Source organism: Natator depressus, chromosome 1, assembly GCF_965152275.1.
Source record: "Natator depressus isolate rNatDep1 chromosome 1, rNatDep2.hap1, whole genome shotgun sequence".
NCBI lineage: Eukaryota > Metazoa > Chordata > Testudines > Cheloniidae > Natator > Natator depressus.
The window spans coordinates 20,944,914-20,959,763 of record NC_134234.1 but is presented as its reverse complement, the minus strand read 5'-3'; the positions used below and the strand labels follow the sequence as shown (position 1 = coordinate 20,959,763).

At 40.4% G+C, this 14,850-nt stretch overlaps 1 protein-coding gene across 23 annotated transcripts in view; it reads left to right on the top strand.

Moving 5' to 3' along the window:
• The window catches only part of DLG2 (discs large MAGUK scaffold protein 2), a 1,447,004-nt gene extending 1,434,409 nt beyond the window's left edge, over positions 1 to 12,595 (top strand). For 9 of the 23 annotated variants that reach the window (XM_074955859.1, XM_074955877.1, XM_074955867.1 and 6 more), the window contains 3 exons: positions 656 to 765; positions 5,151 to 5,242; positions 7,543 to 12,593. In XM_074955859.1, the coding sequence (XP_074811960.1) occupies positions 656 to 765; positions 5,151 to 5,242; positions 7,543 to 7,649 (309 nt within the window). In that variant the 3' untranslated portion in view covers positions 7,650 to 12,593. Of the gene's footprint in view, positions 1 to 655; positions 766 to 5,150; positions 5,243 to 7,542 lie in introns of all 23 variants that reach the window. The other 14 variants (XM_074955989.1, XM_074955955.1, XM_074955945.1 and 11 more) reach the window with 4 other exon arrangements.
• The last annotated feature ends 2,255 nt before the right edge of the window (positions 12,596 to 14,850 follow it).

The window sequence follows — 14,850 nt, the reverse complement described above, 5'->3', positions numbered from 1 at the left end:
CTACCTGTAAAGTGAGAATAATGCACACCTACCTCATATAGTAGTGTCCAGATTATTTAAATAGTTCATCTTTGTAAAGCAGTTGAAGATGAAAAGTGTTTTATAAATGATGAGTCTTACAACAATACATAACACAAAATGTGTCACGAACATTAATAATTGTAGCCTTACAGATACCCCTGTGAGGTAGGTAAGTATTATTAGCCCCATTATACAGATATAAAAATGAGGCACAAAGAGGTTAAGGGACTTTCCCAAGGTCACACAGGTCTGTGTCAGAGCCAGGAGCTGACCCCAGATCTCCTGATGTCCTGCTCTGGACCTCAAGTACAAGGGCATGCTGTTACTCTTAGGAACAATATTTGCTGATGTCCACATAAAATCCCCCCTTCCACCTTTAAGTTCATCCTGTTTGATCTTCCAAAACTGATAAAGTTGTCTTCCACATCTTCAATTTATTTCTTATGCTGGCATCAAAGCAAAAGAAATATTGTGGAAGTAAACAGCCAAGTAAGTGCCCTGGAGTCTAGCCTTCTCTTGGTGAGTTAGTAATGTTTGTTTTCTGGAACACTGCATTTTAGGCTTCCTTCCTTTCTTTTGGTTGACTTGCAATAAACGCTGCAGAAATAAACACATCCTCATCTGTTTCCAACAGGGCAAGCATTGTATACTTGATGTATCAGGAAATGCTATTAAACGGTTACAAGCTGCACAACTCTATCCCATTGCTATCTTCATTAAGCCTAAATCATTGGAGCCACTAATGTAAGTATATAATCCTCCAGGCTAGTTTTGGACTCCTGTCTCAGCAGGCACAGCAAAGGTCTCAAGCCAGCATTTTGCCTGTTCTCCAAAGTCAGGAAAACCAAACAAATCAAAGGAAATCTGGAATACTAAAGAATTTATTTTCATTTACACAATAAATAACCAGTCAGCATTACCTAGTGGTTTGAGAATGGAAGTCAGACAACCTATATCCTGTGTCCACTCACCGTTTGATTTTTGGGGAAGTGACTTAGATGCTCTGGGTTTTCCATGTCTGTAAAATGTTTTCATTATTTATTTAGCATTGACACTGTGTCTGGTGCTGTACAATACGCAGAAATAAAGATGGCCCCATTTCTGATAAGCATATAGTGTACAGAAAAGACACATACAAGATTCAACACAATTAGAAAAGGAGAGATAGAGATAATGTAAAGGTTTGATTTGTTTGGTATAAGAATACCTACGCAGCATAAGAAGAGCTCAAAGGAGGAAGAGCACTATATACATGCAAATCATTGTGATTGTTATCCTATTATTAAACAGAAGTAATACTAAGTTTTGGTCTGCATAAATCCTGTCGAGTTAGTGGCAGTTTCTTTAAGGATATGTATCAAAAACATAGGTAGGCTATTTTTTACTTTCATAAGAGTAAAAAAAGCTTTCAGCCAAATCTCATCAGTGCAGACAGTGCTACAGGGACAATGTGAAATCCATTATTTTTTGCTTCTGGAATTAGAGGCTTTTATAGATCTTTGAATGTCTTATTTTAGAAATGCTCTGCAGAAGGAGCTTTTAACTAGAACATCAAGATTTTGTAGGACAAACAACAACTAGGGTCCTTGTAGCATGGTTTATATCAGTATGTTATGCAAACAGAATAAGACTAAAAAATTCCTGAAAAGAATAGGAAATATATAGAAATCAGACACTCCAGAACATTTAAAAGTACAAATTCCATGCTTTCCCCTGCAGCCGACACATTGGAAGTCATCTCTTTTATATGTGTCTTCCTAAGGAATCATCACCAATAGTTAGTTTCCAATATGAATAAAAACCTCTTAACACAGTTAATGCAATTCTTTCTGAGGCCAATGTCAAGAGGATAATGGCACAACACTGAGCTGCTTGCCCGGGAAAGTTACCCACGTCACTGAACTGTACTGCAGCGAAAGTAGTGAACTGTACTGAACTGTACTGTAGTGAAAGGAGTAGGTCTCAGGCTTTTTTACGAGGGGGACAGGAAAGTTAAGGCGAATCAGCTAGAGATGTGAAGTCAATGTGCAGGAGTTAAAATGCAGGGTTAAACCTTCCAAGCAGATGTTCTCGCTCTGGAGTAAAGTGGGCTTAGTCCTCCAAAGAAGACTGCATTAGAGGGAACTAAAACCACTTTACTCCTGACTGAGAGCAGCCATGTGGGGGTTTAACGTGCTTTAACTTCACTTGATTTACCATAACTTTCCTGAGTGTTGCCGTGTAGACGTGGCCTTAGTAATCTAAGGTTTCTAGTGACCAGTAAGACAGCTAAGGGCTTGTCTACGTACTAATTGTAGCACTTTAGCTATTCCAGCATAGTTACATCAATACACGCACACCCCCTTAGTGCAGATGCAGTTACACAGGTGTGAAAGTGCCGTATTCCAGCACAGGAAGGGAAATAAGCAAGAACCTTCATACCAATATTATTGTGTCCACATTATTAATTATAATGATTTCAGTAAAGAACTACATCCATAGCCAAAATAGTTATACCAGTACAATAAACTCTGCATAGACCAGGCATAAGATTTAACGACACTTAACCAATAGTCCCTGTCACGCAAACATGTTCAACGTCAATATAATAACCAAACCAACCACACCTGACAAAAATTTGTCAACTAGACCAAACACAAAGACAAAAACCATAGAGATGACTTTTCACTGAAATGATTAATTAAAACTGAAGGGCCCAATTCTCATTTACCCTGAGGCTTCTTTACATCACTCTGGCAAGATCTAAAAAGGTCTTAAAGTGAGTATAAATTAAGGCCCCTTTACACTGCTAGTACAGTAACAAGGCCGCAGCATGCACGAGAGTCCAGCCTGAAGACTTTTTGGTCGATCGCCACCCTTCCACTGAACGGTAATGTTCCCGGCTGAGTACGATGAGTCAGACTTACGGATACTAATTCCAAACCTGTTCATATAACCCATAAACGACTGACGTATGTTTTCAAATAAACCTTCCCTATCCTGTACTCGAAAATCGATCCCCTGGAGTGATGGAGCCGGAGTACTATATTTTACAGAGAAGTTGCTACAAACATTGTGTAATTGATGAAGCAACGTTAATGGGGTTACACATTCAGTTATACAAACAGCCAACTTTAGAGACATTTATAGAAATACATTTTCGTAGCTTTAACTACCCATGATATATATATACAGCGTTTTTCAGCAGGCAGATTTCTGTCCCTGATGAAAGAAACTAAGGGGTAGGTCAACTGTAACAAATACATGCTGTCATGCACTCACAGGCATAAGATTTTATGCATCATCATGCACATAATTTCCTACATGCATCAAATGTCATGCCATGTACAGTCCATTACCACATTTTCATGTGGTTTCAGTGCAGAAAATTAAATGAGGTTTATGTGAAATACAGGATGCTTCCTTTTATAATGTGGGGTGAGCTTGTTTCCCTATGTTGCCTTGACAAAGTTCCCTGCTCTTCTGAAAAATAAGTAACCATGTTATAGAAAAGGTAAAGCAAACTAGGTCTGTATTTTATTGTTAAGACTTTGGACATCTTCTGGTATACACAAAGTACTAAATCAACATGGACATTGTTCTTTCTGAGCCCCAATACACAGTATTAACAGCTGAACATGTACAGAAAATTATCTCTCTTACAGTAATTAAGTGGTGTGCTCCATCAAACGGTAAAACTAGTGCAATACAAGAATGTTACTGGTATCCAGTACATTTATGGTCTACATTTTACAATACAAATGTTATGACAGAAGCTACTCCTTTAACTAGAAAAATCAGGAACAGAAAATACTCCCAATGCAGAACATCATCAAGCTACCTTTTCTCTTGGAAATGTCAAGTTTTCGTGGCTGGCTGTGATTTTGACTGTCTGCTTCAACTCACGTTAACAGAGGGAGTGTTGCATTACATTCCCTTGGGTTTTGTTTTTGAAGAGGTGGGGAGGAAAGAAATTGGCGGGACTTAGTACCAGATGGTCCTTAGCCTTCGCATGAGTGGGCTGTGGGAGAAGAGGGAAGGTGTGGGGGCCAGGAAAAAAAGTAATCCCTGCATATTCAGAGGCACACAGGGGTGCAAATCAGGCTGGCAATCTTAGGGAGGGATTGCATCTTCCAGAGGCAAAATCCTTTGCCAAGCCCCGGTAGGATGGTGCATCTCCACACTGCACCCAAAGGACAGCTGTGCCTCAGTGGCACAATATAAATGTTACCAGTCAGGCCTTTATGGGTAATACCTGCTATCTGGGGGCTAGAGATATTTCTGTTAAGCTGCTACATTTTCATGGCTGTATCTTCACCATGGAGAAAGGGAGAATCATTTGCTCTCATTTGCAGGGAGAGTCTATAAATCCAGAGATGTCTGAGGTTTCCCTTGTTTGTCCCTATGATTTTTCTCTTGTTCCTGAAGTTAAGATATCTGTGTCTGCCTAAGAAATATAGACACGCTCTCCTTCTCATTCACTAAAGCGTGCGCGTGCACACATGGACAGTGGAACCTACTGAAAGTGAACTCCACTCGATGAAGTTCTGTCTATTGGAAAATAAAACGAAATTTCCAAAATTAATATGCAAATTGAAATTCCAGTTACAGCAAAATGAGTGGTGGTGTGAGTTCAACTGTAAGAAGGTCCCTGTACATATAACAGATGTACAATAATTCAGTGGGAGTTTTGCACAGGAGCCACACCCATTGTAATCTTAGGATCCACAAAGCCTACACCCTGTTCTAGCGCTCTAAAAGCCTCCCATGGCATTAAGGGACAGCCCCTCTTCAGCAGTCTCTCCTGTACGGCTATTGCTGCCCCTGGCCTCTCTGTGCTCCCAGCATGCATTAGGATAAGACATGGTCACCCCTCTCTTGCATCTCCATGCAGTCTAACTGCAGAAGGTTAAGCTTTCATTGATGCATAAATTGTGAGGCCTGAAGGAACCATGACGATCATCTAGTCAGACCTCCTGCACAACATGAGCCAAAGAATTCCACCCCGTAATTCTTGTCTCAAGACCAATAATTTCTGGTTGAATTACAGCTTACCTTTTAGAAAGACTTTCAATCTTTTTGTAATTCAGATTCAATAAAGGGCTGATTTGTTAATTACTTTGAACTAATATTGAAAAATATATTTCTAGGGAAATGAACAAACGTCTTACAGAGGAACAAGCCAAGAAAACCTACGAGCGAGCACTTAAATTAGAACAAGAATTTGGAGAATATTTTACAGGTATGAAGTCACTTCAAAACACCTGTCCCCAAGGGTTCAATCCATGACCACAAGTCAGCTCTATCTCTAGCTTGAAAGAATGAGTGCCACAGTAAAGGCCCAATATGGAGCATTATCAGTTCCCATTGAAGTCAATGGGAATTGAATGCATTCAACACTTCGCACAGCACTGCCCCGTATCAATGAATATGTATGAAGTGAATTATGTGCCTCTTGAAGTCAGTGACAAAACTCCTACTGACTTCAGTGATGCATGACGGGACCTGATTGTCCCAATCCTGCTCCCCTTAAAGTCAGCAGGAATTCTGCGATTCCCTTAGCAGGTCCTCGCATTTGGTACTTGCATTGATCCGCACAGAATTTTATCCTGCTGGACTTCTGCATTTGTCTTTACCATTGTGAACAATATATTGACCTCAAAAGGATTTTTAAAGAGCAAATCATTTGTAAATAATTTTGCAGCTCTACCATGGAAGAATGAAAAGCTGGTGATAGGTCAGTGCTTTCAGACTCAGTTGCCTTAAAGTTAGGACCTAAATCCATATTCAGGCAGCTAAATACAAGAGAACTGATTTTCAGAGGTGCAGAGACCACACAACTCCATTAACTGCAGTGGGAGCCAAGCCCGGCACTTTTGAAATTCATTTCCCAAGAGGATCATTTTCTCCCTTTGGCAAATGATCTATCTCTTCACTATATAAAATATGAAATAATACAAGACCCAGACTCACTGTTGGCAAAAGCAGATGCAGCTTCACTAAAGTGGTACCCACTTATACATGACATGAACATGGCCCAAAGTCTAATCTTTGTGGGGAAAATAAAATAATCTCATTTCACTGTAACCATTGCCAGAACTACACAACTGAAGTTAAAACTGGGAGCTAGTTTGCCAATACTAGATGAAATCCTGGCCAAGTCAATGGGAGTTATGCCATTGACTGAAATGGGGCCAGGATTTTACCCAGTGTGCGCTGTGGTTTATGTATAGCCTAGTAGCATTGCAATGTATGCGGTAAAACTGAGCACAAAAAATGCCAGACCTAGAACTTCAGAAAGCACATTTCATTCAAGAAGCAACCTTTCAAAACATAGTGTTGTGTGTGCTGAAATTAAAACACAAAACGCCTCTTTCTGGCAATAGAGGAAGCGTGTTCCTTTGTGTCAAGGTTTGAAGGGTTAAATACAAATACATCTAGACTGTTTTTTGGGCTGCAGCAAAACTCTGGCAATAGAGAGGTGTTCTTGAAAACGGGTCGGTGTATGGACCCTAGGTAACTAATTCGTTACAGACAAAGCAAAGGGACATTTGTATTTTTATATTCTAAAGATGGCTAAACACTACAAAACTATGTTCTGTATGTCTTGTAGCCACTGAACGTAGAGCTGCACAAAATATTATGAAGAAATAGCAGATTGCAGTGAATAAAGGGTTGAAGTTTTCACACAAAAATTACAAAAAGCTCATGCCATCTTTTTACCAGCTCTAACTGAACATATTTGCACAAAAAGTATCTCCAGCTACCCTTTGCACAGTTTCTACCTGGTTAGTTATGTTCTGAAGAGCCACTCTACTAATTTGCCAATGTTTTAATTTTCCCCAGATATAGGAAAGGTTTAGTGAACACATCTAATGGTGACCTACATTTCAGTTCAGCTTTTGCCTTATCCTTGGGGTCACCAACAAAATCTTACAGCAGTAAAAATCTTTACATTAGTGAAAGGTGTGGGCTAATTCCATGGCCCCCATGAGGGTACAGTCTGCCAGGATGAAGTTATGGCCACAGAAGCTGGGGTCCCAGGTTTGTCGGAAAAGTGGGCAGCAACTAGTTCAGGAAGGGGGGGCCACAACCAGGTCAGTCAGAAGATGGACCGTGTATCCCTGCTACAGCCTCCACTGGCAAGGCTCCTAAGGAGTCCGTTGGCAAAATGCAAAGCTTGACTTCCCACAACAGAAATCCCACATCCTGCCCTCCTTTGGAAGTGACTTCTTATTGGGATGCAGGTTTTCAGGCTAGCACAACAAGGTGCCATGTTTATTTCCCTGCCACAGCAAAGGTGAGCCCAGGCTAATGCTCTTACAATAAGCAATGGCACTGGATCTCTGTTTTGGTGGATCACCATTGTATTGGACTCATTTGGGATCTTCACGGTGCATGGCTTTCCCTACACTGCACAGTTCATGAGCATTATTATCATTTCTTCCAGTTTTATCAGCTTCTAGGTTAATATTGAAACTGTGCTGACAGCTGCTGTTGTAGACTGTACCAATTAAAAAATGAATTGTTTTCATATTGCAGCTATTGTCCAAGGAGAAAGCTTAGAAGAAATATATAATCAATGCAAACTTGTAATTGAAGAACAATCTGGGCCTTTCATCTGGATTCCTTCAAAGGAAAAGTTATAAATTAGCCACTGCACCTCTGATTATGACGGAAGAATATTTAGAAGAAAACAACACTATGCTATTTTGAGGCTTTCCTGTTTTTGTTGCATTTATGTTCTTGCAGTCAATGTGAAATTTTATGAATGTACAACACAAAGTGTTTGAAGCCATGAAGGACAGTGATGGGTCAAAAGGGTAGGAACAAAAAGACTTTTTACCATACAAAGCAAATCTCTTGTGTGCGCAAAGCACCTGTTGTAGGTATAAACTTTTGACATGGGGACCCTCTGTCAAAGGGAGCTAGCCACTACTGCACCCACATGGACATCATGAGTGAATTCAGTGGCTGAGCTCAGTGTGTTGATCGGTTTAAAGAGAAGTTTCCCAGCTCTTGAACCTCGTGTAGGGCTTGAGCCTGCAAGGGGCTGAACGCTTGACCCCGGTTCATACACCTGTGGGTAGTCCCATTAAAGTCAATGAGACGAAGCATGTGCTTAAGTGTTTTGGTGGATCAGGGCAACATGCACCCTTGCTGGATTGAGCGCACAGAACCTGTTCCAACTCCTATTGAAGTCAATGGAAAGATTCCCATTGAAGTTGGATTGGGTGCTAAGCTTGTCATTGCACATCAGTAGTTGGTACACCTTGACTTTGGTAACTATGCACATGTTTTGATTTCCAAAACCAAGTCAAGCATTTCTTTTTCCTCTCTGGACACACCATTATATCAGGAAATAACCCCCAGTAGTTTATTTCAATGGAATTTGGTGTTGGGAAGAGAACAGAAGCATTTCACATCACACATATACCCACTCACATGTGTAAGGATTCACAGTACCTAAACTGACAAGGAGGGATACAACTGGGAAAAGCTTTAAAATTTTGGATTATCTGTTTTATCATTTATACTGATAGAAGGCACTTAATGATGGAATAATTTATAAAAATTAAAATATATTGATGTATAGAAACTAATTTCTATAGGTGAAAAATGTTTTGTGAGATATTTTGTAAAGATTAATTAATTGAAAGATTAAATATTTGCACCCTGGTCTGGCTGTAAAATGTAAAGAGGACCTTCAAGTTGCACTATCCCTTTTTGCAACAAATTATCTAATAATATTAACAAACCCTATAATTTCTTAAATTTTAGATGGCAATTTGCTTTTTTTTTTCCTCAACTTAATCCTTCTCTTTCCTTTTATTTAATCATGATCAATTCCTGTGGAAAGAACTCAAATTGACTACCTTACAGGGTCTTGTTGTTGTTGTTGTTTTGGAAATACTAGGATGCTGCATCTTTAAATTGAAACAGATGATTTTTCAGAGGCAAAATGTCAGTGACTTGAATGCAGTGTATTATTTTCTCTCTTGAAGGGTGCCGTAATCTTCATTGGAAAACATTTTATAATCATTCCTTATGCTGTAAGTGAAATCCAGAAGCATTTAGTCCTTTTTGCCAGCAGGCCACTGACTAACTTGTGTCATCATTTCATTTCACAGTCAACAGGTGTTTTCACCAGACTGGGGCAATGGACATTTGTGGGGAATTTGGGGAAAATCTGTGGAATTTCAGCTTGGGGTATATGGGCAGGGGTGGGAAGTTCTTGCTTGCTGTTTCACTTGGCCCTTATTTCATATACTGATACAGATTTCGCTGTACCACATCTGGAGGATAGTTACAAATAGATGAACTGCCTTTGCTGCTGCTGCTGGACCACATTTTATAGAAAACCTACAAAATACTGCAGGAGTCCAACACATTTTAGCTGGTGGCTATTTCGATCCTAATGTATAGTGACATTTTAAGGGCAAACATTTCAGTTACCCGAGTTACCAATAGAATATTCAGTTACTTGTCTATCCAAAACTTTCAGCCTTATGTCTCTATGCTGTCCTGATATGACAGGTACATGCAGCCACTCTCAGTAAATAGGCTGATTCGCTGGATGTTTATAAAACAGCCATCAGCAGTGACAGGGTTTGCAATATGGGTCCTGTAGAGTTCATTAGGCCTCATGGTTAACACTGTATTAAAATGGATGTGAGAAGTTCATGCTTCCTCTATTGTTATTTTTTTTCCTGCCTGGCCAGCACAGATTCAAAGACAGAATACCCATAGAGTTTCTAAACTATCTCTATCACCAGAAGGGCTAGACATTAAAAAGAAAAAAAAAAAAAAAGCTTAGATTCTGGATAATTATGCAGAAATCCACAGGAAGCTCCTAGATCCTTGGAAGTCATGGATATTTCCATGCTGACAAAGTACTGTTGTCTCAGGTTGGGCCAGAGCCCACCTGAACTGATAACCAAGTATCCCAAAGCAGGAACTCCATTCTAATTTTCAACTCTGTTTTTAAGCAACCACATCTGCTTCTTTGTTTCTTAGTTCAGCATGCGACCTTTTAAGATATTATCCTATTAGTAAATGTTCTGTTTTGTCATGTGCTGTGCTTTACAGTGAACAGTAACACTATGGCTGAGTACAATCAATTTTTCCATCAGTCTTTGGTTACTGTAGTACATTATTTATTTTTTCCTGTCTGTTGTTTGTGCTTCCAATTTAGAGTTGCCATTGCACTTCTTATATTTTTTAAATAAAACATATATATATTTAAAAAAAAATCACCAACAGCAGCAATGAGAGGTCTTATTTCCTGCAGGGTTTATACCTCCATTTGTTTTGTGTCTCGATGTTTTGCGCTTCATGTTACCGCATATTTAGTGCTGCAGTTAATTTTTTTAATGCAGCCATTCGAAGTTGCATTGGGTGGCAGGGAGAAGAGAAATATGAAGTTAACTCAGTTACATCTGGTGCAAAAAAGATCTCAGTTTGGCGCCTCAGACCATATTGGTGCTAATACCAGTAAACATTAGCAGATCTCTCTCTGTCTAGAGAAAAAAACTTGCAGGTGTCTAGGAGACAACATGCACATGCTGGACCCTTTAGGAAAAGTGTCAGATCACGTCACTGGTGCTATTTCTCATGTTCTGGCACGATGTGTAGCACCACAGGGTCTAAGTTGAACCAAAAATGTCATGGCTTATTGTCCATCCATGAACGATCACACTGACATCTTGCTATCTTTGTACAGATGTGCAATACTTCAACCTATTTATTCCTCCTCCCCATAAATCATCTTCCGTGCACTGGCCTCTCTTAGTACTTGCTACTGGGGCTCAATGAACTTACACTCTAGTGGTCTAACTACCCAATGCAAGAGCCTCTCTTTCTACCTTAATTCCCCTTTTCGCCAGTTAAAGAGGCCCTTGTCTACACTAGCACTTTGTAACCTCTTATACTAAAGGCGCTCTTGAAAATAGATAATATGTAACGTAACTGTGTTAGTAATTAGCATGGTTTGATGAGCTAGAAGGCACGCTGTGAAAGAAAAGTCAGGGTTAAATCTCTCCCTTGCACTGGGATTTCAAATCCTCACTCTGGAAAGCAATGCTGAATCTGAGCTAATAATAATTATGAGCCATCTCTAGCTATGTGTCCTAGTGACCTAGTTAGTGAACACCATCTCAGCTAGTTATATGATTTTTCTATGGAGAGTTTGATGGTGTGTTACACTTTCATCATTACAAATGCTTAGCAAAATTTAGTCAAGTCGGGGGCGGGGGCCTTGGGTTTTTTTGCTTTTTAAGTCCACAAAAGGATTATTCAGTGAGTGACCATGTGTGTAAATATTTGTAGAATAAGCACTCAAGAACAAAAGCCTCTGTCCTCTTTTTACAGCCTCAGAGTTAAAGCCATACCGTGTTCCCCAGTCACAAAAGGAGGTCTTGCGTCAGTCACAATGTTGAATGTGGATTTTTTTCTCTTAAACAGCCTCTTCGCAATTGTATGCATGAGTTTTATCTGGTGACTGGTTTCATGCACTTGAGCCCATTTCTTAACGAAGTAAATATATTTTCCAGTCCCGTCAAAAATTATAACACAGCATCTAGTCAACTAGCGCAGCATTAATAACTGCTCATCAATACATCAGAAGAGGAGCAGTTCCCTCGAAATATATTATGGGGCACAACCCATTATCGACACTGACAACTTAAATTCTATTCAGAATGCGGGGGTGGGACTGGATCCTCAGCTGGTGTACAGCATTGTTGCTCCATTGACTTGAGTGGCGCTCATCCCATTTCAGCTGTAGCTACATATAAGAGTTCCCCTCACATTAGCCTCTATTTAGGAACCAACAGTCTATTACTCCATAACATTAAGGGCTAGATTTGCCAAACTCCGCAGCACTCACAGTTTGGTCGAGATTTTTAAAAGTGCTAAGCTCCCACCTGGATCTATTATTACTACTATGACTTAATATTTGTACCGGGGTAGCGCGTAGGAGGCCCAGTCCTGGAGTGGGGCCCCCCCGTGCTAGGTGCGGAATGCACAGAACAAAATGACCAGCGTCTCTGCCCCAGACAGCAGGTGGCTTTTCAAACGGGTTTGGCACACAAAAGCTCTTACTGAGAGTGGCAGGAGCTATTGGGTGCAGAACACTACACCACTGGGGGCCAGATTCTGCCTCTTGGCCTCACACGGCGTTGGCACCTCACTCAGTTCCCTGACCTGTTGATCTGGTCTAGACTAACCACAAAAGCCTGACATAAGACAGCATTTGAGAGGGTGGGGGTATATCACATCTAAACAATTGACACTGTTGACCTCCCCCAGTGGAATAATGAACTTTTAATTATCTTAATTTCTGGATTTGTTTCCTAAGTTTGAATGGCTGGCAACAGGCTGTACACAGACTGCTTTTGTTTGATACTTGATGCTGTGTGTCTGCTTGACGGGATGTTTCTCAAGCCAGATGTAGTTAGGGATAATCAGAATCTGAACTGGAGTTTACAAACTACACTATACAGCTTACAGTCCTGTTAAGTGTAAATATTCTACACCTCCATTCCATTCGTGTAAGAATAAAGCACACACAATTATAAAAATTGAGATGTATATTTCATACTAGTTGTGTCCTTGCTTATTTATTCCGTTACAAGCTCTCAGTTGTGGTTCAGTTGTAAATGCTTGATAGAGTGTTTATAAATATGTCATGAATTTTATTATAAAATATTAATATTAAAGCATTTTTACACTTTATAGCAAATGGCTCCTTCACAAGGCATAATTTGTTTTTTTTTCCCCTTAAGGTGAAGAAGTAAAAGGGAATGTGTATGCATTTAATTTGTGCTGAGACATGTTCAGATTTATTACACAAGTCAAACTGTTAAGATAAACACAATTCTGGCAGTGAGCAGTGATACTAAAGAGAAATTATAGAAATATAGAGCTGGAAAAAGGCCCTCGAGAGGTCATCTAGTCCAGACCCCGTCCCCCATACATACACATAGACCGCTCAGGTACTCCTAGACCATCCGTGACAGGTGCCTGTCTAACTTGTTGATAAAAAACGCCCATGATGGCGAGTCCACAACTGCCCTTGATCCAGTACTTAACTATCCTTCTAGTTAGGTTTTCCCTAATGTTGTACCTAAATCTCCCTTGCTGAAGATGAAGGCCACTACCACTTGTTCTACCAATCGATCACTGTTATCTTCATATCAGGTTCCCATCAGTCTTCTTTTCTAAAGTCTTTTCTAAACATGTCAACTTTTTTTTTAAATCTGTCCTCACAGATCCTGTTTTCTAGCCCCCTTGAGCATTTTTGCTGCTCCCCTATAGTTCCCTCCAATTTGGCCACATTGTTCGTTAAGCGTGGCACCCAGAACTGGACACAGTCCTCCCGCTGAGGCTCACCAGAGCTGAGTAGAGCGGGACAGTTACCTCCCAAACCTCACATACCACACTCCTGTTAATCACGATAGAGCTCTTCCTGCTGCACCGGTCCCTTTTTTGAGAGAGAGGAAGAGGCTTCAGATGTACTGTATGGAGTAGTAAATCATGGGGAGAAATGCCATTTTCCTATGCTCTCTGCCTTTGACATTTATTGGGTACAGTGAATGTATGTGTGTGATTTCTTGGTGTATGTTTCTTTAAGGAGTTGTGCTATATTTCCAGGCTCACATGAGTATTGTGTGACCATCAGACTAAGTATTTTCTTCTTTTTCATTCACACACCCCAGACTTAACTGAAATGTTGGCTTAGTGGAACATATGCTTCTGTTATTCTGCATTGTACTAACTGGCATGTAACACTGGCCCTGGTCCTCCAACTGAATCTTTGCAGATGGATCTTTGGGCCCATGTGAAGCCCATTGACTCCAGTGATTTCTCTGCACAGGTGCAGAGCTGACTGCAGGGCCTTTGTTTTTAATAGTAACTGATAGAAGAAATGGAAGCATGGATCAGAGAACTGTAAATTATACTTTATAGAGCAAAGCTGTCCATGCACAGAATTTTCAAACAATGGTTAATAGTCAAAGCAATAATTGTACTATTGTGTATTGGACAGAGCCAGAACTTATGGGGAAATCTAAAAATAGCCCAGTATCATATCCATGGGAGTGCCCTGCTTCATTCGCAGCTCAGCCTGTTAGGGCTTGTGATGCTGCCACGTTGAGTGAGAGACGTGTCACAGGGCTGTGTTGCTGCAGCTACCTCCCCAGCCAATCTAAGCTGGCCTGTGGAACAGGATTGTGGAAAATACAACACAGCTAAAGTTAGCCTCTTTGCCCCCCCCATCCCCACCCTATCGTCTCTCCTTAATAACAATACTTAGCATTTCATATAGCACTTCAGCTTCAAACATTAACTGATTAACGCCTTGGGCTACACTCTGAAAACACACCAGATGCCAGTAGACTAGGTAATATCTTAATTGCAGGAGCCCCCTAATAGCCATGACGATATGTTCAAGCAGCCACAGTAAACACAGCTAGCCTACCTGGTCATATTAAGTATACTACATAAATGTCTTCTCATTCATACGAGCGGAACAATGCCAGCTGGGTGGCATGTCAAGTCAAGACTGTGAGGTTGCACCAATGTAACTGAGGAAAATGTAAGTATTGAGCCCTGCAATCGGAGGAGTGATTGCAGCATGTGTAGACTTACCTGCGCTAGCTTTCATCTAGTTAGGTTAGATACCAATAGCTGCAACAGCATGGGCTCCTAAATCACTTAGGTTCTCTTCCAAATGTCCCTGCTAGTCTGCATAGTATTTATCATAAAGAAATCCAAACTATGCTGGTTGATCCTGTAATAACCATATCAAAGGCAGGCTTGGGCAGAGTCACTCCTGAAAAGTCCTTATGT